This window comes from Perissodus microlepis, chromosome 6 (genome assembly GCF_051167445.1).
Source record: "Perissodus microlepis isolate ML-2025 ecotype Zambia chromosome 6, ASM5116744v1, whole genome shotgun sequence".
Classification (NCBI taxonomy): Eukaryota; Metazoa; Chordata; class Actinopteri; order Cichliformes; family Cichlidae; genus Perissodus; species Perissodus microlepis.
The window spans coordinates 41775718-41798806 of NC_140466.1; the positions used below are offsets into that span (position 1 = coordinate 41775718).

Genomic DNA, 23089 nt, shown 5'->3' on the forward strand with positions numbered 1-23089 from the left:
TTTCCAACACTGCTTGTAGATCTGCCCCTGAACAATAGGATTTTACACCTTTATGATTAGAACTACAGTATGGGCAGAAATGTGTGCCATCAGAAACTGAATTTGAATAAGTTACATTTGAATTGCTCAGATTGAAACTGAATTGTAACTTGAATAAATGCTTTTGAAAACTGAATTTGAATTAGTCTAATTTGAAATTCAATTTATGGTTTGAGAATGATCGTCACTAAATTGAAATTGAATTTTATATTTTGAAAATTAATTCAATTGCTTTGAAACTGTATTTTATCCTTTAAAAATGTAGCTCTCGAATAATTTCAGTTTCACTTCTCACCATTCAGTTACAGTTCTACAATTCAATTTCAGTTTGAATTAAGTTCAATTTCAACTTACATCCGGTTCCGGTTCAAGAGTAATCGAGCGGAGAGTAATCGAACTTCGTTTTACCAGCGGACCGAAAGTGGCAATCTTGAGCTGGACCTGGAGTTTCCGAACCATAAATTGAATTTCAAATTAGACTAATTCAAATTCAGTTTTCAAAAGCATTTATTCAAGTTACAATTCAGATTCAATCCGAGCAATTCAAATTTAACTTATTCAAATTCAGTATCTGATGGCACAGATTTCTGCCCATACTATAGTTACTTGTCTAAGTCTAAAAACATTTAACTTTCAGCACATTTTCACTCCTGTGTAGAAACACTGGCATCACATCGCCCCACAAGGATGATGTATGTGTAGGGAGGGAGCGATCATTCAAGACATCGCGTCAGAGGAAGGATTTCAAATTCAGTTTTGGAATTAACTGAAGCCAGTGAAGAGAAGCTGATATGGAAACACATTAGCTTCTCTTTCTAGTCCCTGTTAGTGCTCTCGTTATGACAGTCTAACAAACTGAAGACTTTTCAGGACAATTATAGAACACCCTAATATAAAACAATTACAATAGTCCAGCTGAGAAGTAACAAATACATGAAGTACAGCGGTCCCTCATTTATCGCGGGAGTTATGTTCTAAAAAAATCCTGCAATAAGTGAAATCCGTGACAAAGCCAACTTGATTTCTTACAATTATCATAGGTGTTTAAGGCTGTAAAACCCCTCACTACACACATTTTTCTCAGACCGTCATGAACATTGTCACACTTTTCTCTCTTCTTTAAACACTCTCAAAGTTCAAACCTTTGTAGAACAATAACTCCAGTATTATAGAATGAAACCAAAGGCATCCGCAGGTGACGACGTTTCGTCAACATTGTTGTTTGTTGGGGAGAAAACTTACAAACATACAGTACAGCACTTCAGAGTCACACTGCTAGGGATAGAAGATTTATGTAAATTTGACAATCTGAACACACTCTGTACTGTACAGGAGACACGGCACGACAATGATTGACAATCGTCTACAGCCAATCAGGACGCAGAACACAATGCGCTGTTAAAAAATAAAAATAAAACATAAAAAAAGCATGCAAAAAAATCCGCAAAACAGCGAGTCTGCGAAAGGTGAACTGCGTTATAGCGAGGGACCACTGTACTTAGAGTGGCTCTTATTTATGCAACACTGATCAAATGAAAGGAGGCTGTCCCACACATTTATTTACAGAGGGGTACATCCTGGAGAGGAGTGTACCAGGTCACCAGTCTACTGTTCAATACAAAGATAGCAATAAAACACTTTATTGTACTTTATTGTACAGACAGTACAGTTTGGGGTTTGGGTTTTTTTTGTTTTCATACTGGAGAACAATAGCATGTCACACCAGGTCTGTGGATGGTAATATTCAAATGAAATAATGATCTATGCCAATAAAGTTTTACACTGTATTTAGACATTACATGGACCACATCCTAAACATGGAAATTCAGCTGAATGTCCTGAATTTATCCAGTTTCGGAGAAAAAAAAATCCTGATTGTGATTTGATTAAATGGTTTGATGAACATGTTGGCTGTTAGGTCTTCCGTACCTGAGGAAAATGGCTTCAAATAAGCGAGAACTTCAGTTACACCAGTTGTTTATCTTTAATCATCACTGAAAAATGGAGCACAAACTGGAGGTAGAGTTCAACAGGAGCACTGTTTCACACACCGTCACAGCAATCACCATCATCAGGTAGATCTCAGGCTTACATCAGCACCATTTAAACAAGACAGAATACTGTTGGCATATTGGGTAAATATTTACATTCATATAAAAATACACTGTGGGGTTTAGAACAAACAGAATAAATGTTTGTCACAGGCTCCCAGTTAGAGGTCCACCTGCAGACTTTAAAATCACTGAGTATGTTAGTCCTGCCGAAAAGTCACATTTCATCATCTAAGGTTGCTGAGCTATATAATCACGTCACGTTGGTACGGTTGAACTGAAGAAATGCTGTATGAAACTAACAGTTATTCCATTTGTTTCCTGTAAATAAAGCGGAAGCACTAACTCACTAGTGTGAAAATCCAGGAGTCAAACCTGAGACATGTCAACGTCTAAAAAAACCCGTCAAAGCAGGAAAACACTGTTCACAAAACTCGGAGGCACTGTGGTCATCACTAACTCCAGAAGAATATTTCACACAAAAACCTTTTAGAGCACATCTATCAGAAAGCAATAAGCAGACTGAAAGTACACAATATAAACTATAAACAACGTACCTTGTCACATATTCATCACCCAATCAGGTAAATCTGTGTTTTTCACTTTGGACTGCAACAATCAGCAGATGTGAGAACCAGTGAGGACAGACACAGTGAGGTTTGAACAGCTTTCAAAAGCTCATAAGACTCTAAAATGACTACAGAAATGTTAAAGTTCAAGTAAGAAAAGTTGAAATCGTCACGTCGTCTTCAGCTCACAGGACCTTCTCCTCGCACTGACCGTCGGTCGTGTCCGGGCAGCGACAGGAGAGCCCTCCAAGCCGTGGCAGGCACAGGTGAGAACATCCGCCGTTGTCAGCGCAGTAGTTATACACTAAAGCATTGAAGGGAAGACAATGCAACAATGTCACAAAGGTCTTTACAGAAAGGCTCTTACTTTGACAGGACAGGATGTCTGAAAGGCCATGGTGGCAGAGGACTGATGATGTCACCCATGTGCACCACTGTTACTGTCAGATGTCATTTTAGTTACATTGTATTCACATGTGTTCTCAAACTAAATGCAAAGAGAGCCTTAGAGCAGCACAACAGTGTAAAAACAAAAACAGTAATGGGCAACAGAGCAGGGGTAGAGTTCTGATTGGCTGCTCGTTCATCGAGTTTGTGTGTGAAGGCCAGCAGTAGCAAAAAGAGATCTGTGTTACGTACGTGTGTGAAATAAAGATTTCACATCAGAGTTAGCGTGCCCATCTTTTATACTGGGAAGAACCCATAATGTTTTCATGTGGACTGAAACAGCCAATAGTGAAAATACCTCAGAGTTCTCATGTCTGTGTTAACAGAAGGGCCAGCTGGCGGGACGAGTGTATAAACATGACTATATGATTAGAGGATCTGCAGCCTCAGGAAGTGCCTGAACACTTCTTGTGTTGCACAGAAACCAGCAGGTGAAGCAGTTTCTCATCGTGGCCTGTTGTACAGTTCTGGGCTCCGAGCCAGTCTCCATATCCACAGCTGGCTTCTCTGAGGTCATGTCAGCCTGAAATTCCCATGCTTCACATGCTATGGAATCTGGAATCAATTATTCCCACTATTCCCACTGCATTAAACTGCTGTGAAACAAACTCCACAGAGCTCGAAACTCTCAGCCCACAAAGTTCCAACGAACGGGAAACTTCTCTGCTTACAAAACGACAACATGGGAAAATCACCACTGGTTCCCTTACTTCCTGACGGTTTTATGACCTCTGGCAATATTTATTAATGTAAAAAAAAAAAAAACAATTAAAAACTAGTAACAACCAAACGAAACCAACCTTTTTCCCCTACTTTCCCCTATTCATGCTAAGCTAAGCTAATTACACTCAGATTAGCTTTTCCCCTTTTTAAAAAACCTTTGTAAACCTTCCTCCCACAGACTGTACTCTACAATTTCTCATCGTCCTTAGTCCCTACATTTGTCTCTCTGGTTTCAGTCACTGCTCTGGCTGATAGAAGTCATACCCTGTGGACACTGTGTTGCTGTTGTGGTGATGCCGTACAGGCGAGAGCGTTTCTGTGGCAGAAACTCTTCTGTCTCTTTCCCCAAGTGACGATCCACAGCCACCACGGCCTCCCTGTAAAACACCCACAACCTTTTAAATATCTCAGAGGCCACATAGTGATGTGTCAGATATGTCACATTAACACTGCCATTAGTCACAATGTAGTGGATGTAAGATACAAAGCACTTAAGCATAGGAAAAAGGGCTTGTGTAAATAGGTGAATGAGGCATGTTGTATAAAATGTTTTGAGTTCTCCGTGAGAGTAGAAAAGTGCTATCTGGTCTTTAAGGCTGACGTCATTAGCCACTTCCAGGTCCAAACTCCGCTTCAGTTACATCCTAAGGGTTTAAAAACTGAGCTTTAAAATGAACAGTGGCAATAAAAACCGAGAGAGGCCGACAGCGATCACTGACTGTTTTAGTGATCACTAAACACTATTTAATCTGGCTTGTTCAGATGAAATAGAACAAGATAGAAAACATTAAAACATGTTAAAAACACAACAGCCTTAATACACTCAGAGCAGTTTGGACCCAGAAGCAGGGTTCATCATGTCATCACTTAAAGACCGGATATAAGACTCAGTCCATGTACCATTTGACAGTTTTGAGCCAGGACTTTCTGGATTTAGATCAGCAGAGCTCTAAATAAAGAAAAATGCAAAGTAAATGTCTTAGTTGGTACCTCCTCCAGTCAGTGTAATACAGGTTTCTTCCAAAGGAAACCAGGGCAAACGGATACTGGATCCCTTCGACGATATTCCGCCTCAGTTGGCGGTGAGGATCCATACACTCCACCTTCCGAGTCCCTGCAGAGTCACTGGGATAAGTAATCCAGGAACACGTTACCAGTAGGAGCTCTGAGTGCTGTGTATGGATCTGAGGAAGGCTTTTTCCTACCTGCATCTGCCCAGCATAGCTGTTGGTTTTCATAGTCAAAGGTGAGACCGTTGGGAAGTGCTAGATTGTCTTTGACCAGGACAACTCGCTCAGTCCCATCCATGTTGGACATCTCAATTTTAGGCCCATCTCTATTCCAGTCTGCCCAGTACAGCCGCCTGAGACCAACATCACAAAAACCAGTTACAAGAAACTGCTACTGCTGGGTTCATGATACAACTTCTGCTCTGATATTAATTTCACTACTAGCAGACTCAAGCGCATTAGCTTTCACCAAGAGTCCTGAAGTTATTGCTAGTAATTAGAATATATGGCATATAGTAATGGATATATTGGACAAAGGATGCTGATTCATGGATGTAGTGAAGGAGGACATGCAGAGGGTTGGAGTGACAGAGGAAGATGCTCGGAGGATGAGGAGGATGATAGAGGCATTGTGAGATAAAGGCTGTGGGAACCTTCTAAAGGAAGCAACCAAAAGATGTAGTACACATAGGGTCAGTGCTACTCCTCGTTATACGGTTACATAGTATTACTGTTAATACCAATACAAATACTATTACCCGTATGCTGGGTTGGTGACGATGGGTCGAGGGTTCACCAGGTCAGTGTCAAAAAGGACTCTCCGGTGACTGCCGTCCAGCTTTGAGACCTCTATGGTGTCTCGCGTGGAGTCAGTCCAGAATAGAAGGCGGGCCACGTGGTCAATGGCGATGCCTTCAGGACTCTGCAGCTCTGAGGAGGAGCAGACATACTTAACACTGAATACAGGGACTGATGGCACCACTGCACTTAACTGCCAAAGGACGAAGAGCTCAACTTCATCAGGGGCCTGGCAGGAACATCGAAAAAAAAAAACTACAAGTCACTAGCATACAGCTAAGAACTACAGACCAAGAACATTCCTGTGGCCACACAAGCTGCTCAGGAACACCTGAAAAATACTGACGAGCCTTTTCAAAAGATTTTTGATGAAGCATCCAAGGGGTCTACCAGAAGGTTCCAGGAGTCGGATGTTCAATCCCTAATACTGGGACAGTTTGATCTTTGGTTTTGAGAATATAGTTTAGCTCTTGTGACAGCAGCTGAAATGAAACCATCCCACTGCTAGAACAAAGTCCTGGGTATAACTTCTCCTGCACCCGAGTAATCAAACAAAGAAACCACACAAGCTCCAGTCTCTCGTACAAGTTCAGCACAAAGTGGAGCCACATGTAAAGGTGCTTCTGCTCAGTCACGACACGTGCTGTACCTTTAGTAACAACTGGAACGATGTCTCCTCCAGTGAGGCTGGCCTTGCTGATAGCTGGTCCAGTGATGTCGGTCCAGTAAACCATCTTCTCCACACAGTCGTAGGCCACAGCGATCACCACTCGATCCTGGTCGTGAAAGAAGAAAAAGATCAACTTTTCATTATTTTAACAGACAGCTGTGTGTTCAGCTGCAACACATTAATGCAGATGTGCCAGATGATTTATAGACTTCATGACAGAGACGAAGAGCTCTGCAGCTGAAAACAGCTAAAGAACAACGTGAATGTGTGAGGACTAAATGCCATAAACACAAAAATCATAATCCATGAACACATTCAGGGTCTTACAGACAAAAGACCCTCATCCGAGTCTAGAGACAGAGAGCATTGCAGTGATGTCACTATGGTACCAATCGTAGATAATTAAACTGGTGAGTAAAATATTACTGAAACACCAAGTCAAACAACCAAGTGGCATCTCTCTGAAGAGAACATCATTATGGCCACAACACATTCAATCCAGCACCAGATCACAGCAGCAGCTGTCTCAGGGTGCTTTACACTGTAAGGTAAAGACCTGACACTAAAGCATCTCAGGCAGCAGGACGGGCTGATAAAGTCCAGACAAAAACACTGCAGTATCTGTGGAGGCTGTCAGCAGCAGCAGTGTCATTGTTCTTACAGGGACGTGCAGCAGAGGTTTGGCCTCCTCCTTCCTCATGATGTATCCATCGAGCGGCACATGTTCGATCTTCCCGCTTTGAGCGAACAGCAGGTATGCTCCAGGAGCGATGGGCTGGACATCAGGCCGCGGCGTGGGACCGATCGGAGCGGGAGTAACTGCCTGATCGATGCCTGTGTAGGAGAAGAGTCATGCTGGCAGTGGGCTTTGTGTAGAGGTGTAACAATTAGCCTACAACCTTCAGTTCACCAAGATGATACTGGCCTCTCTAAAACATCAATTCAATTCAATTTTATTTATATAGCGCCAAATCACAACAAAAGTCGCCTCAAGGCGCTTCATAGATACAGAGAAAAACCCAACAATCATATGACCCCCTATGAGCAGCACTTTGGCGACAGTGGGAAGGAAAAACTCCCTTTTAACAGGAAGAAACCTCCGGCAGAACCAGGCTCAGGGAGGGGCGGCCATCTGCTGTGACCGGTTGGGGTGAGAGAAGGAAGACAGGATAAAAGACATGCTGTGGAAGAGAGACAGAGGTTAATAACAGATATGATTCAATGCAGAGAGGTCTATTAATACATAGTGAGTGAGAAAGGTGACTGGAAAGGAAAAACTCAATGCATCATGGGAATCCCCCGGCAGCCTACGTCTATTGCAGCATAACCAAGGGAGGATTCAGGGTCACCTGGTCCAGCCCTAACTATATGCTTTAGCAAAAAGGAAAGTTTTAAGCCTAATCTTAAAAGTAGAGATAGTGTCTGTCTCCCGAATCCAAACTGGAAGCTGGTTCCACAGAAGAGGGGCCTGAAAACTGAAGGCTCTGCCTCCCATTCTACTTTTAAATACTCTAGGAACAACAAGTAGGCCTGCAGAGCGAGAGCGAAGTGCTCTAATAGGGTGATATGGTACTACAAGGTCATTAAGATAAGATGGGGCCTGATTATTTAAGACCTTGTATGTGAGGAGCAGGATTTTGAATTCAATTCTGGATTTAACAGGAAGCCAATGAAGGGAAGCCAAAACAGGAGAAATATGCTCTCTCCTTCTAGTCCCTGTCAGGACTCTTGCTGCAGCATTTTGGATTAGCTGAAGGCTTTTCAGTGAGTTTTTTGGACATCCTGATAATAATGAATTACAGTCGTCCAGCCTGGAAGTAATAAATGCATGAACTAGTTTTTCAGCGTCACTCTGAGACAGGATATTTCTAATTTTAGAGATGTTGCGCAAATGGAAGAAAGCAGTCTTACATATTTGTTTAATATGTGCGTTGAAGGACATGTCCTGGTCAAAAATGACTCCAAGGTTCCTCACAGCGTTACTGGAGGCCAAGGTAATGCCATCCAGAGTATGAATCTGGTTAGATACCATATTTCTAAGATTTTCAGGGCCGAGTACAATAACCTCAGTTTTATCTGAATTAAGAAGCAGAAAGTTAGCGGCCATCCAGGTCTTTATGTCTTTAAGACATTCCTGCAGTTTAACTCATTGGTGTGTGTTATCTGGCTTCATGGACAGATAGAGCTGGGTGTCATCTGCATAGCAGTGAAAATGTATGCTATGTCTTCTAATGATGCTGCCTAAGGGAAGCATGTATAATGTAAACAGAATTGGTCCTAGCACTGAACCCTGTGGAACTCCATAATTAACCTCAGTGTGTGAAGAGGACTCTCCATTTACATGCACAAACTGGAGTCTATTAGATAGATATGATACAAACCACTGCAGTGCAGTACCTGTAATACCTACAGCATGTTCTAATCACCTGACATGTCTGACACATCCAAGTTTATATAAAGGTACATGTACAGCATTATATTACACGCATACACCAGCTGGACTCTGCGATGCTCTGCACATATTAAAACTATATATGGCCACGGTATGCTGTGATTATGTTTCTAATCACAGACTGATTTCATCTTTTGGGTATTTAGATATTTGAACGCTGCCATTTATTTTTCTATGAAGGTAGTGGGTGTGTCAGGTGGGGTCACTCTGGTGTGAGTGGGTATGAATTTCGTGTGGCCACAAGTTTGAGTGGATGAACTGATCCAGATCTAGATGGACTGCGCCTGGGAAACTGATCAGCATCGTGGGTTTATTGGGTGTTTCTAGATCTGTTTGTATTCTATTGTATATATTATTCTATTTTACTCTATTGTATATAGTATTTTTATTTTATTCTATCCAGTGTCTTCTAATTTCTGCTACATAACTTTGCACTTTTGCTGTATCAAAACCAAATTTCCCACCTGTGCGCCTAATAAAGGTTATCTTATCTATAATTATTTTCAGTGCTTCAATCAAATGGATGTTTTTATTGTGTGTAACCTTTTAACTGTGTGTGGTGTGCAGCTGTTGTTGTGCCGTCCCTTTTCCCTTTGATGTTTTTGTAGTTTGGCTTTAGTTACTCTGCTCAGCTGTGTACGCCATCACGAACAACTGGGAGGAGCCTTGTAAAGATGGACCAACCTGTTTGTTTGTTTGTGCCACTTCCCCTGTAAACCCATTACAGGTCACACACAGCACTGATTCCCAGCTGTTTGCAGTGCTGTGCTATGAGTTTAATGTATGAATTTATTATTACCAAGTAGTGGTATGGGTATATTTCTTAGTTTTTACCGTTTTCTTCCCGCAGTAAATATAAACAACGACAGTATTCAGGAAGAAAACCAAACATTGCAGATATTTTTATCATAACTCTGGTTTTACGTGGCCGATCAACACAATTTAAAAACTGCTATATTCAATTCAATTCAATTCAATTCAATTTTATTTATATAGCGCCAAATCACAACAAAGGTCGCCTCAAGGCGCTTCATAAAGTCCACACTTTGTCCGTCAGTTGTTCCGTCTGTCCTGCTCACATCTCCGATGGTTGTCCACGTTGTCATTAACGTGGCTTCACTCCACATCAGCCGCTTTGCTCGCTAAAACACCGGTGTCGGCACATAAGGACGCTGTCATAGCCTGTCAGCGACGTTGATTAGCTGCGTATATACGAGTGTGAATTGCATCATTGGCTGGACTATGGCTGCTCGATTATGGCAAAAATGATAATCACGACTATTTTCACTGAAATTGAGATCTCGATGATTTGACGATATTTATTTAACAATAACAATGTGTTGAATAATGACTTTAAAGGTTGTCAAATAATAATATAGTGTGCAAATACTGATAACAGTGCAAATGTCTGCAATATAAAAATAAATGAATGTAAACATCTATGTTTAGTGAACTTTGCAGTGTTGCTCTGTGGTGCAGCTACGACACCGTAGCAAAGTTTGCACACTGTGTCTACTTGATCCACGTCTGACTCCACGAACCCATAATGTTTCCACACCACTGAAGTTTTTTTACCTCTCTTTTCAACCAACGGCAGTCACTCTCCTCTCCAAATAACTTCTGCTTAGCTTTCCGAGCTTCCCTCGGGTCCTCTTTGTTGTGACATGTGTTCGAAATGCAGAGAGGTGCGCTCGATTTGCCACACGGTGCAGCGCGAGAGTAAAGCACGAGGGAGGGGCTAATAATCGGCTCAGTCATTTTTAATGATCGTTGAAAACACAGATCGTAATCGAGATTAAAATTCGATTAATTGAGCAGCCCTAGGCTGGACTATGGGATAAGGTGGCATCGTTCTAATCCCATACGGGAGCAGCCAGTCACTCACTGACTAACGCTGCAAAACAGAATTGTTAACCTATTTATTTTAATTTCAATTCAGGTTAGATTTTTTTCTGCGCGCAGAGACGTGCCAGCAGTGCGCAATTGCGCACAGCTTAGAGGGAACATTGCAGCCTGGCTACAGTGCTGAAGAGAAACCTGGGGTTGTTCTTATTTTCTTCATCAGTGATGAATAGTAAGATGTTCTGGCTTTGCGGAGGGATTTCTTATAAAGCAACAAACTATTTCTCCAGGCTAAATGATGATCCTCTAAATTTGTGACACGCCATTTCCTCTCCAGATTACGAGTCATCTGCTTTAGGCTACGTGTTTGAGAATTATACCACGGAGTCAGGTACTTCTGATTAGAGACCTTAGTTTTCACTGGAGCTACAGTATCCAGAGTCGTACGTAGTGAGGAGGTGAAATTATTAACAAGATGATCGACCTCTGTTGGGGTAGCGTTCAGGTAGCTGCTCTGCTCTGTGTTGGTACAGGGCATTGAAGATGATAACAGTGGGTGGATTATATTCTTAAACTTAGTTACAGCGCTTTCAGAAAGACATCTACTGTGATAAAGTCTACTCTCCACTGCTGTGTAATCAATTATTGTAAATGTAAATGTTATTCAGACATGATCAGACGAAAGAGGCTTTTCAGTTATATAATGTTCGACAGTACATTTATCATCTGCAGCTTCAGGCAGAAATAAATCATATTTAAATTGAAATGAACCTCATATGAGTAAAAAGTTTAATATATCGATAGAATGACACGATAAAATGTTTGTTTTCCGATAGCACAACATCAACAAGCAGAAACAGAGACTCACAAAGAGGAGGGCTACTGTGAGGTCCTGTGCGGGTGTTGGGGATCTCCTGCCCGTTGGCGTCCACACACCAGCACTGCCCAATGCTTTGGTGGCACTGCGTGGGCTCGTAAGCTCCGTGCTCGTCACACCGGGGAACGTACCGACCGACAGTCGGACGAGGACGGAATGAGAAGGGAACGTCAGAGTCGGCTACGGCACTCTCTCTCTGCTGCTCACACCGGGTCTTCTCACGCTCTGAGGACACACAAGAACGAAACGCGTTCACAGAGTGATCGTCGCGCCTACGGAGACGTGCCAGTGTCCCGCTCTTTAGAGAGTCAAATGTTTACAGTCACACAGTAGTAGCATCTGATGACATTAGCAGTCAGTATAACGCATCCACAGGGTCACAGGGAACAGGAAGAAAACATGAGGCTCCACCACCTGTCAAATTAAACCTGCTCTTGATCTGTTATTGACATCACCAGCCCCGCCCCTTTCTTTAGCATCCAAGCAGTCAGACTTCTGCAATACCTCTCCAGGCCTTTCTTTGGCTGCTTTTATCCATGTACCAGATAACTTTCAGATAATTTTTAAGTGTTTGTTACTTAAACCACATGACTTTGACCTCTGAATCACTAAAGCATAAAAGGATCTGCGAGGCAGATCGTCAGGAGATGAGAAGTGTGGACCCAAGTGCAAGCGCTGACAACTGAGTAAATGAATGAGTTTTATTTTCAGGGAAAGGTGAAGCACAAACAAAAGCAGAGCATCACAGGGAACTAAACTAAACAAAGCCTAAACTGGAAGCAGCTACAAAACAATAACACAGAGGAACAAACACCTGAGACTAGAAACCTGAAAAGTCCAACAGGAGACGATACACAGACGAACCAGCAACTAACAGAGGCAGACACAAGGCTTAAATACACAGAGGGACAACGAGGGAATGAGACACAGCTGGGAGTAAGACAGGACGAGACCATGGGGACGCAAAACTCAATACACTGACATAAGACACAGACCTTCACTATAAAACAGGAAATGCACGAGGGAGAGCACAGACATGACGAGCTGCAGAGACATGGAATAAAACACGAGGGGGAAACCCAGTAAACTAATCTGAACAACTTAGGACTGAGAATAACTCCAAGAACAACAAATCAACTTAAGATGATACAGAAACGCAAGGAAACAAAGAACGCTGGGTCAAATGACCCAGGACCATGACAAAAGGAGCTGTTTACTAAAGGGACGAACCAGTCAGCACATAACAGACAACCAAAGAACACATTTTAAAGTGTATCTTTGTTAAAAACACTCCATACAAATGATTTTTGCACCAACAGCATGATTCCCAAAGCCAACGACGTGACACGGTGTCTGTAGGAAGTCTGAGGAACATGGAGGCTAAAAAACTGTCTTCAGCAGGTGATCAGGAACTGAAAACGATGCTGCAGTGTTAGCATTGAATCAGGAGGAAGACGTATGGTGTCCTGATCAGGGTGCATTTGTTTCTATGGACTGTGAATCACTATTAGAAACAAAGGATTCGTCATTTTCACATGCATCAAACTTTAATGACTGGGTCATTTGGAAAAACAAGACACATATGACACGTGGCTTATTTCAAAGGTCCGTGCTCCTGAACAGACTTCAGCACGTGGCAGCTGCAGATACAAAGACTGAGTGATTAAAGCAGCAGGCTCTTCATCTCTGTGGTCCCACAGCGTCCTCAGGGAGTGTCCTCAAAGCCAAACACAAGCCAGCCACAACAGTGTCATCGCACACGACAGCAGGCTGTCCTCACAGCGCCACATCTGCCCCCAACAGTCCAACGGGACAAAGGATCCCTGATGGCGGCGGAGACGATCAAAGCCCCGCTGTCGACACTAGAGGCATCTAAAAGATGCTGCTGACATTAAGAGTCACGGACATGTTTTGACACGGGACACTAAATGATGCCTTCAGAGGCAAGACAGGTCATAATAAAGGATGGAAATATGACAAAACTGTGGTGCAGAGGAGTAAAGCTGTAATTAGCTGTGCGCCTCCAGCTGCTGACAGCTGGAATCACTGAAGCAGTATTACTCTGACTGCTGGCTGCGTTTCTGTTTGTCTTCTTTTAGTGACACACACACTTTCAGAAAAAGAAAGAAAACGTGAATCAGGAACAAAAAACGTTGCTGTTTCCTAAACACTAACTGTAGTTGAATGCGTCACATGTTGAATTAGATCAGACAGAGAACGTGCTGCTGTGCTCAGAGCAGCATCAGCCGCTGCAGCCCAGAACCATGCAGCTGGAGCTGCAGGATGACACTCTTACTGGAACGCACAAAACACTCTCTCGTGGGTCTCAGTGTCTCCGTTTACAGTGATAAATGCATAGCTGGGGTGTTTAAACAGACTCCTCCAAGATGACCTGTTTCAAGATTAAAACAATGAATGGGGGCAGAACGGTCAAATAAATGAGTGCATCTTTATTTCACTGAAATGTGCAGTCATTCTGGAACCAGCAACCCTCTGTCTGTAAACCTGTGAATGTGCTGGTTACCCACCTGAGAACGTGGGACTGCAGTGGAAGCCATCTCCGTGGAAACCAGGACGACACTGACAGGTAAAGGAGCCCTGTGTGTTGGAGCAGGAGGCCTCGGCGTGGCATCGATCCTGCTGCTGGCACTCATCCACATCTGAACAGGCAGAAAAAACAGAGGCTCCTCACATTCTGGATCTTGCAGTACCAGTAACGGCCACCAGATGGTGAAAAGTTTGAAAGTAGATCTTTAATTGAATGCTGCAAATAGACTATGTGCGCCTTAGCATGTGCTACTTCCGGCGCTCCTGCAGAGCGCTTCGTTTCCGCTGTGATATTCGCGCCTTGTTTACGCTCGGGTTTTCCAAAACAAGTCAACCAAATGGATGATTTACATTTCTCAAGGTGTCTTGGGCATTTACCGAATATATCTGTAGATGATGTTCGTCAACTTGTCGATATTTCGTCCTCCGCGCCTCAGAGCAAAAGAGAGGAAGGATTCAAATTTTATATTTCTCAGTATCTGTATACAGCGCTCCCTCGTTTATCGCCGGTGTTATGTTCTAAAAATATCCCGCGATAAGTGAAATCCACAATGTAGCCACCTTTATTTTTTGCAATTATTATAGATGTTTTAAGGCTGTAAAACCCCTCACTGCACACTTTATACTCTTTTCTCAGGCAGGCATGAACATTTTCACACTTTTCTCTCTTGTTTAAACTCTCAAAGTTCAAACCTTTGTAGAAGAATAAGTCGAGTATTATAGAATGAAACCAAAGATCAAACCCTGTTTTCAGCTGCAAGAGAATTCAACATTAATGAATCAATGGATCAGAAGTCCAAGTTTTAGTGTGATTGTTAGCATCTTCCTCTGCCTTTTGGGTGCTACCGCAGGTGCCTTTGACGGTGCAAAACGTTTCGTCGCCGTTGTGTTTGTTGGGGGAAACAAACAAACAGTGCAGCACTTCAGAGTCACACTGCCGGTGATCGATGCAGCGATTCTGTGCTGTACAGGAGAGACGGCACACAGGAGATCGTCTGCAGCGATCAGGACGCAGGACAAAATGCGCTTAAAAAAAAGAAAAGAAGCGAGGCCGCGAAAAGTGAACCGCGTCATTTTGAAGGTACGTCACAACATACGCGTTGTAAATACTCATGTATACAGACCCTAACCAGCAGTCATTCATTTATTTTTTTCTGTGGCTTTTTGTTGTTGACATGCTGTGTAGGTGTGTACTTGACTAGCTGATATCAGCATAACGGGGAAACCTTTGACTAATGTTTTTTTATATAATAATAATGTTTTTTTTATAATGTGTTAGTCCCCGTAGGGAAATTACTCCTCTGCATTTGACCCATTCACCCAGTGAAGCAGTGGCAGCCACCAATGCAGCGCCCGGGGAGCAGTGTGTAGGGACGGCACCTTGCTCAGGGGTACCTCAGGGTAGCCGTTCAGTGGAGTCGAACCCCCAACCTTCCGATCATGGGGCCACCACTCGACCTACTGAGCTATCCCTGTTCACCTGTAGTTTGAATGCTGAACATTTGCCTGTTTAAATCATGAGACCAGTCACTATACAGAGATGTGCTTCTGAGTGTGGACGATGTGTCTTCTGCTGCAGTGATGCAGTTCTGCTTGTGTTGAGTGATGTAAACAAACAATCGATCTAAACTCTTCAAACGTCAAAGTTGATCATTTGACTTGTTTTGACACAGCAGTGGTGAGTGTTCCCACCTTCTGCTCTTTGTAACTTAACGCGATCTTTCCGTTTTCGTGTTTGCAGATGACTTTGGAGTCCACCTTCGCAGTAGCGGTTGACCACAAAATAAAGCTACTTTACATCCGGTCTTAAAACAGGAAGTTAGCATTTTCCCGTGCACAGGGTCTATTGTAATGAAGCCATAACGCCAGAGTTCCCGGGCGCGACAGCCTGGCAGGCTCCTGCAGCAGCAAAATCCTCCTAAACCTGTTTGGTCGCGTCTTTGAGAGCAGCTGTGTTATCACTGCTTGCGAATATGGACCCGAACACAAACAGCCGATGGACACTGAGCAGTCGTACGTCCGTGGGCAGAATTTAGATGACTATGTGCATCACAGACTGAATTTAAAGATAAATCACCTGAAAGCTCCCTAAAGCGACACCAAGACACCCAAATGACCCCCTGGTGGCTGGGTGAGGTACAGGTTTTAACATAGTCCCTTTTTGCAGCTGCTAATTACGGGCTCTGAGTAGACTCTTCTTCAGCCAGCGTTGAATCGACAAAGCATGCTGACAGACCCGTCTCTTTAACCAGACGGTGTATTTATAGCAGCAATAGTTTTGTCCTCCTGTCTTGCAGCCCTCTGTCCACAGAGGCTCAGATCCAGCCAGCGGTCATAAGTCTAGTGGCTCGACGGCTGAGTTAGTGACAGGTAGCATAAACGCTATGAGAGGAAAGCATCTTCATTGCATTCTGTAGCCCAAACATCCAGCCAGTCATCACGAGCCATCTTCAGTCACAAGAACAAAGAGTCCACAGAGCTGTGAGGCGTGGCTGCATGTTTCAGCACAACATCGATCAACAGTTAAATAACAGCAGCTAAAGGTGTCAGACCCGAACATCGGCCAGGTGATGTTTGTAACTGTAAGTACATGGTAAACTGATTCTGAAGCACTTTACAGTCTGTACCATTAGTACTGGAGCATGGTGTACGTTACATGCTGTCTGCGAGCACGACAAACATCTCCAGACTCAAGGAAACACAGTTTTACATGGAGGACGACAGACATCCAATCAGCTTACAGATATTTAGAGCAATGTGCTGAAAATGACTCTGAAACCTAACAGCAAACTAGAACGCATTATTACTCGAGCCACGAGTGTCAGCGTGTTAATCCATCAAACCCATAAAGATCCAGCTATTCAAACAGGCTGTAAGAGAGTGTTGAGATGGGCCTGAGCCCCATGGTGACCTTTCACCCCCAAAAACCTGTAATCTGAGTAAACTGATGACACACAGGTCCTGGCTCTGTTGAACATTTCACACACAGAGCCTTTGAAAGGTTTCTGTCATGTAGCTGGAGAGAGGTGCAGAACTCTGGATTGCATGAGGCTGTGCTGAGCCACACTTATTCTGTAAAAGCTTTACCTGCAGTTACCACTCAGTAGCTGTGACTGTGGACAGACAGAGGTCTGTGGTAAAGGACTGACCGCTGTGCAGCACACACTGATACGAGCCTGTGAAGCTGTGGAGTAACTCTTCATTCTGTGACAGGTGAACATACCTGTCAGGCATACGATCCCAAACATTTGTTGCATTCATGCAGCAGTTTCTCTTACATTTACAGTGCATCTGTTTATTAAGGATGAGACATCAGCGAGCACCGTGAACTCACCCCGACACCCCCGGCCGTTACCCTCAAACCCCGGCAGACAGGAGCAGATGTAGGCTGAGCCTCCGGTGTAGCGGCACAGTGCTCTCTGTGGAACATCGCAGTCATGAGAGCCTCTCTGGCAGTGATCTACTGGACGGTTCTCCTCTGCAGGACCAGAGAGAAACATGTTTTGATGAATCTGTCCCAAACTACACATCCCCATTCATTAGTATGATAATAAAGACCAGTGGTGTCTATCTAGCCATCCATCTTCTTCCCCCTTATCCTGGGCCGGTCGTGGGGGCAGCAGCCTAAGCAGAGAAGCCCAGACCTCCCTCTTTCTGGCCACCTCCTCCACCACCACCTCCATTTCCTCCAAGGCATTCCCAGGACACGCTGTCCTGGGTCTGCCCCGGGGCCTCCTCCCGGTGGGACGTCCTCACCCAGGAGGCAAACAGGAGGCATCCTTATCAGATGCCCGACCCACCTCACCTCTTTTCAATGTGGAGGAGCAGCGGCTCTACTCTGAGCCCCTCCCGGATGGCCAAACTCCTCATCCAGTCTCCAAGGGAGAGGCCAGCCACCCTTCAGAGGAAGCCCATTTCTGCCGCTTGTATCCGCGATCTCGTTCTTTCGGTCACTACCCACAGCTCGTGATCACAGGTGAGGGTAGGGACGTAGATGGACCGGTAAATTGAGAGCTTCGCTTTTACACTCAGCTCTCTCTTCACCACGACGGACCGGCACAGCGTCCGCATCCCTGCAGCCGCAGCAGATCCGTCTGTCGATCTCCCGTCACTCGTGAACAAGACCCTGAGATATTTCAAATCCTCCACTCGGGGCAGGAATGTACTGCCCCGGTGAAACTTTCAGGCTTTTAGTTTTTGAGATCACCTCAAAGTGCCCTGCTGTAGGTGGGTGGACAGGTCATTTTGAAAAAAAGATTAAACTTGAAGAGTATTTGACTTATGAAGCTAAAATTCCACAGCACTCATTAACCATCCAAACTATTATATTTAAACACATCCTACATTACAATATCCCATCAGAGGGACAAGGTCCAACCAACGAACCCGACAGCATCATCATTTTAGGTTGAAGCAGTCACATCTCGTCACTACAGACCAGGCAGGAAACAGCTCGTCTGTGCTGCACAGATCGTTATTGTTTATGTCTGCTGTCAGCTTTAGGAACACCTGTATGTGCAACAAAGTCATACTCACCCACAGGAAGCAGATACCCCCCAGCTGTCAACACACACACACACACACACAACCCACCGACACACGTCTTTCCATCACTGGCGAACACAAAGCCGGTGGAGCACTCGCAGCGCAAACTTCCAGGCTGATTACTGCAGACGGCGTTGGGTCCACACACTGAAGGAGTCTCTCTGCACTCGTCAATGTCTGCCAACAACATATATGTAATGTTACTGCCACATCACATAATCTCTGCTCCATGTGCTGCTTGTAGACGCTCAGATTAAATGTAATCCAGGTTCAGATCATCATTTTACTACTATGGACCGTTTCCACGTGACTGTCACATTTTTGAAATTATTCTCTCATCTGTTTTGTAGTTCTTTCCCATTTTCAGCACTGCCCATGTGACCAAGTGTGGGTTTGTTACCGTGGCAATATCGTCCATCTCCAGCGAAACCAGCTGTGCATTCACAGCTGAACCGGACGCCCTCGCCAGGTGTACAGACAGCGTTAATGTCGCAGCCGTGTCGGCCGCTGAAACACGGATTCTGCTCCAGAAGACTGCCTGTCAGAAAATTAGACACACCTCCAGTCAGAAACAATGTGACTCTTCACAGCACACAAACGCAGCACCGCGCACACCGAGCAGAAACGATTGTGCAGTTTGGCAACAAACCCTGAAGGTCAACCAGATAATGATAACCCTGAAAATAGATCCAGTGTCTCCAGAACGTAGCACTCACGCTAAACCACCAGCACAGTAAGAAGCGAGGCAGCAAGAGAATAGTGAGCTGTGTCACCTGCACGTTGTTTACCAATAAAATCTAACAGTGAAGAACAACAAACATCATGTAAATGTGCAAAGACACATATGCACACATATGTTACATGTGTTAGTGTTAGAAAGGTCTCCCATCCAGCTCTTCATCTGTTACAGTTTCACTTTGGCACAGTTGTTGTTTGCCTGGAGAGACGCTTAGTTTTCATGGTCAGCAACACAAACATCTATAGACTGTATAGAAAAGATGGACCTAACCACGGCGACGTCACCACTCATTAGTGAAGTCCTGAGTGTTTCTTCCAAAGCCACCACGGTTCTTGATATTTGATGTGAATACACGAAGTACAGCTGTTGTGTAACATCAGAGCTGCTCTGTTATTCAAGTATTTAAGGAAAATCTGCGTTTGTTTGTCGAGTTTGCAGAAATGAGAATTTAAATATTTGGGGGATATTTTGGTGGAATATCGAGACATGCATGTTGTAGGAGACTGCTGCTCCTTCTTCATGATAAAAGGATTAATGGATAAAAACGAATCTGTGGTTCACTCACTGACTGCGTTCAGTCACTCGTGCAGCTGGGCGGAGCTCCTGGCAGGAAACATGTCCCAGATGCTCTGCTGTTTGCCAACAAAGCCCAGCTCAGTGTTGTTTGCTTGTATAACTCTAAACCCCCCGAGCTTCTCCAACCAACCTCACCTGCATATTTACCTCAAACCCTCCTCCTGCCCCTCCCCCAACCCCCACCCCCAGCCCAGGCTGGTATCTTGTTGACATCAGCCGCTGATCTTCGCCCCCTGCCTGCAGCACTCTCACGGCCTCTCTGATTGCAGCTGAGGAAACAGAGCCAGGCTCAGATTACTGTTTACCTTCCTCCGATGTCCCACTGCAACACCGCTGAGGGTTTAAACTATTGGATATGTGTTTCCGAACATTCCTCGGAGTAACAACACGCACCGCTTCACTGTGACTGTCCCTGACAATGTGGGAAACCTTCTGTGACCTTCAGCATGAGTCTGCTCCCTGACCTGTGCCGTCTGCATCTGTGACACATGTGGAACTAAAATAAATACACCACATTCACAGAGGCAGATTGTTCATCACTGCTGTTTGTGCCAAGAACTCAAGTACTAATAATCACAGTTGCTGTTCAGTTAAATATGTAGAGGCTAAACTCGGAGCCGTCCACAAACGAGACGTCAGGTTGGCTGTAAAATAAAACAAACTCTGTGGCAGGTTTAACACATTTGACAAAGACTGTGGCCTCGTCCTTCCAGGTTACATCAGGAATGTTTTTACAGCCCATTTCAGCAGGAAAAGAAATGCTGGAAAGAGTCGTGTCACCTGTGAGTCTGGTTTCTATCACACACTCTGTGAGTGATCAGTGAAAACACGAAAGACTTATTCTGGTTTGTTAAATACAACAACAGTGCGACGGCCACCTTTTTTCTACAGCTCAGCCATGTTTGTGCTTTTGGTTCATTTCCAGTATTTTAGTGGAACCTCACCTCACCTCACTACAGGCCTTCGAAGATGTTTGTTTCATTTCCGCTCAGTCAGATTCTAGTTTTGTTTGTCTGTTATGTAGCACTAACTCATGGCACCTGTACATCTACTGAGTAACTTAACCAAATCCATCCACCCACCCACTTCTGGTGGAGCCTATCCCAGCTATCTTAGGGCGAGAGGCAGGGTACACAATGGACAGGTCACCAGTAGAGTCACTAGTGACTCAAAAATCAATGCAATTAGTGGTGGTGCTCCAACATACACACTCACAGACACACACACGGATACACATGTGGACGTGTAACATACTGTGGATGGGACCAATTTTGTTGCTCATGGCGTAGCGGATAAGGTGGTTGTTAGCGTCAAACATCACAAAGATTTGGTCTACACTGAGCTGCTGGGTGGTCAGCGTTGCCCCCGCCCACCCAGCCTCATCATACGGGCAGGTCTGAAAGATGATGGACTGACGCCACTGGTAGCTTCTAGTCTGGACGTCTCCATCAGGAGAGGTGATGGTGTAGTTGCAGCTGGAGGAGGAGATGATGACTAGAAAGAGGAGAAGAAATACTTCAGCATTGAGCTACCTTCAGCGGGATAGGAAATGAATCTTTTAATGTCCTAAAACATTGATTTGGCTGAAATATTTACACAGAAAGATTGAAAACAGAAAAACGGACTGTTAGACCCTCACTGCGTGATGAGCTTAGTGTCAGAGCTGTTGGCCTTACAGTTTCTGCTGTACTGGTGAATCTCCTTGTATGGCTTGATCTGGACAGTGGAGCCTAACGGGACAGCCGGCAGACGTCCATCCAGGTCTGTGCTCATCACCAGGTGGTCGTGTTCATCGATGCCTTTAAACTCTTGCTTGATGGTCAGACGCTCGTTGCCCGGCTGGAAGACCACCTCGGCCTGTCGGGAAAACACCCCGCCTACAGGAATGTGAAAACACACGGGAAGAGGAACAACCGTCACAGGCTGCTGTCTAAGAGGGTGGATGAAGAAACTCCAGGAGATGGATAAGCAGTGACCAGCCACTTTATAAGGCACACCTGCTCAAATGCTTGTTAATGCAAATATCTAACCGCCCATCATATGACAACAATTCAATGCATTTAGGCAAAGACAACCTACTGAGTGCAAAGTGTATTAAGTGCAAACTGAGCGTCAGAATGAAGAAGACTGTCTGATGTGTGGTTGTTGGTGCCAGACAGGCTGGTCTGAGTGTTTGGAAGCTGCTGATCTGCAGGCATTTTCCCACATAATTCCCCATCACTGAGGTTTGCTGCTTCCAGCTCACAGTGAGCTCAGCATGAATGGAATCATTTCTGAATCTGTTTTGGACTTTCTGCATACAAACATGATAGCCCCAACATTACGGTTACAGTATTTAACTGTTCCCAGGCTCTAGAGGCCCAGAGTCTTTGCAGTTCTGAGCAGTTTTGTGAGCACACGAGGGACAAATTGATGCAGCTTTACACAACAATCATCATCAACCTGCACCCTTACCAATGAGACTGAATCCATTCTCGTAGCCGGGCTGTTCCAAGGCAAAGGCCCAGCCGATGACTCCCCCCAGTGAGGACAGAAGCTGCAGGGAGGGCCCCACACTGTCGGGGATGTTGCTGATGGCCACATAGGCCCGTCCATCATTGGCTACCACGTACGAGTGCAAATCATTGTTAGTGAGCCTTATCGGTGACGGTAAGTTTCCCACAAACACTTGGCCGTTCACTTTTCCGTTCATCCTCTGGGGTTTGCCTGAAAAACAACTTCTCCATTAAATCATTTTATTGTTTCTTTTATCTTCAGTCATCTTTTTTCCTACGAAAAATCCTGATAAATATAGACAAATGGAATAATATTTACATGACATTTACCAAGTTTTAATGCTTTTAAAGAAGCTTTAATAGAAGAAAAGTTTGGATAGTTTTGACTACACCGTCTTACACAATAAGAAATGACCAAAGCTGCTTTCCTGTTATTAAAATAATCCATAGCTTCACTGATAAGGAACTTAGTTCTTCTTACCTTCTGCAACACAGTCCTTCCCATTCCCATAATAACCAGGCCTGCAGTGGCAGCAGTACCCCCTGCTGTGATCTCGGCAGTCAGCAAAAGCTGAGCATTTGTGCCCGTTGTGGGCACAGGTCTCCAGATTGTATGCAAACACTGTGAAAGGAACAAAAGAAGGCAGGCCGGATGGCTTCAGAATGAAACTATGACAATCTCACCCAAAGAAAAATAAAACACAAACGT

At 44.3% G+C, this 23089-nt stretch overlaps 1 protein-coding gene across 2 annotated transcripts in view; it reads right to left on the minus strand.

The window, feature by feature from the left end:
* Window positions 1–1580: 1580 nt before the first annotated feature.
* Window positions 1581–23089, minus strand: part of LOC146386290 (nidogen-1-like) — a 34651-nt gene continuing 13142 nt past the window's right edge. Inside the window, exons 5-20 of one of the 2 annotated variants that reach the window (XM_084932380.1) lie at window positions 22862–23002; window positions 22340–22591; window positions 21562–21762; window positions 21140–21379; window positions 18971–19108; window positions 18619–18747; window positions 17360–17503; window positions 14007–14138; window positions 11470–11703; window positions 6969–7141; window positions 6287–6413; window positions 5598–5769; window positions 5035–5192; window positions 4820–4943; window positions 4094–4206; window positions 1581–2963 (exon numbers count right to left, since the gene is read on the minus strand). In XM_084932380.1, coding sequence (XP_084788506.1) covers window positions 2845–2963; window positions 4094–4206; window positions 4820–4943; window positions 5035–5192; window positions 5598–5769; window positions 6287–6413; window positions 6969–7141; window positions 11470–11703; window positions 14007–14138; window positions 17360–17503; window positions 18619–18747; window positions 18971–19108; window positions 21140–21379; window positions 21562–21762; window positions 22340–22591; window positions 22862–23002 — 2597 coding nt within the window. In that variant the 3' untranslated portion in view covers window positions 1581–2844. Of the gene's footprint in view, window positions 2964–4093; window positions 4207–4819; window positions 4955–5034; window positions 5193–5597; window positions 5770–6286; window positions 6414–6968; window positions 7142–11469; window positions 11704–14006; window positions 14139–17359; window positions 17504–18618; window positions 18748–18970; window positions 19109–21139; window positions 21380–21561; window positions 21763–22339; window positions 22592–22861; window positions 23003–23089 lie in introns of those variants that run through there. The other variant, XR_014800571.1, reaches the window with a different exon arrangement.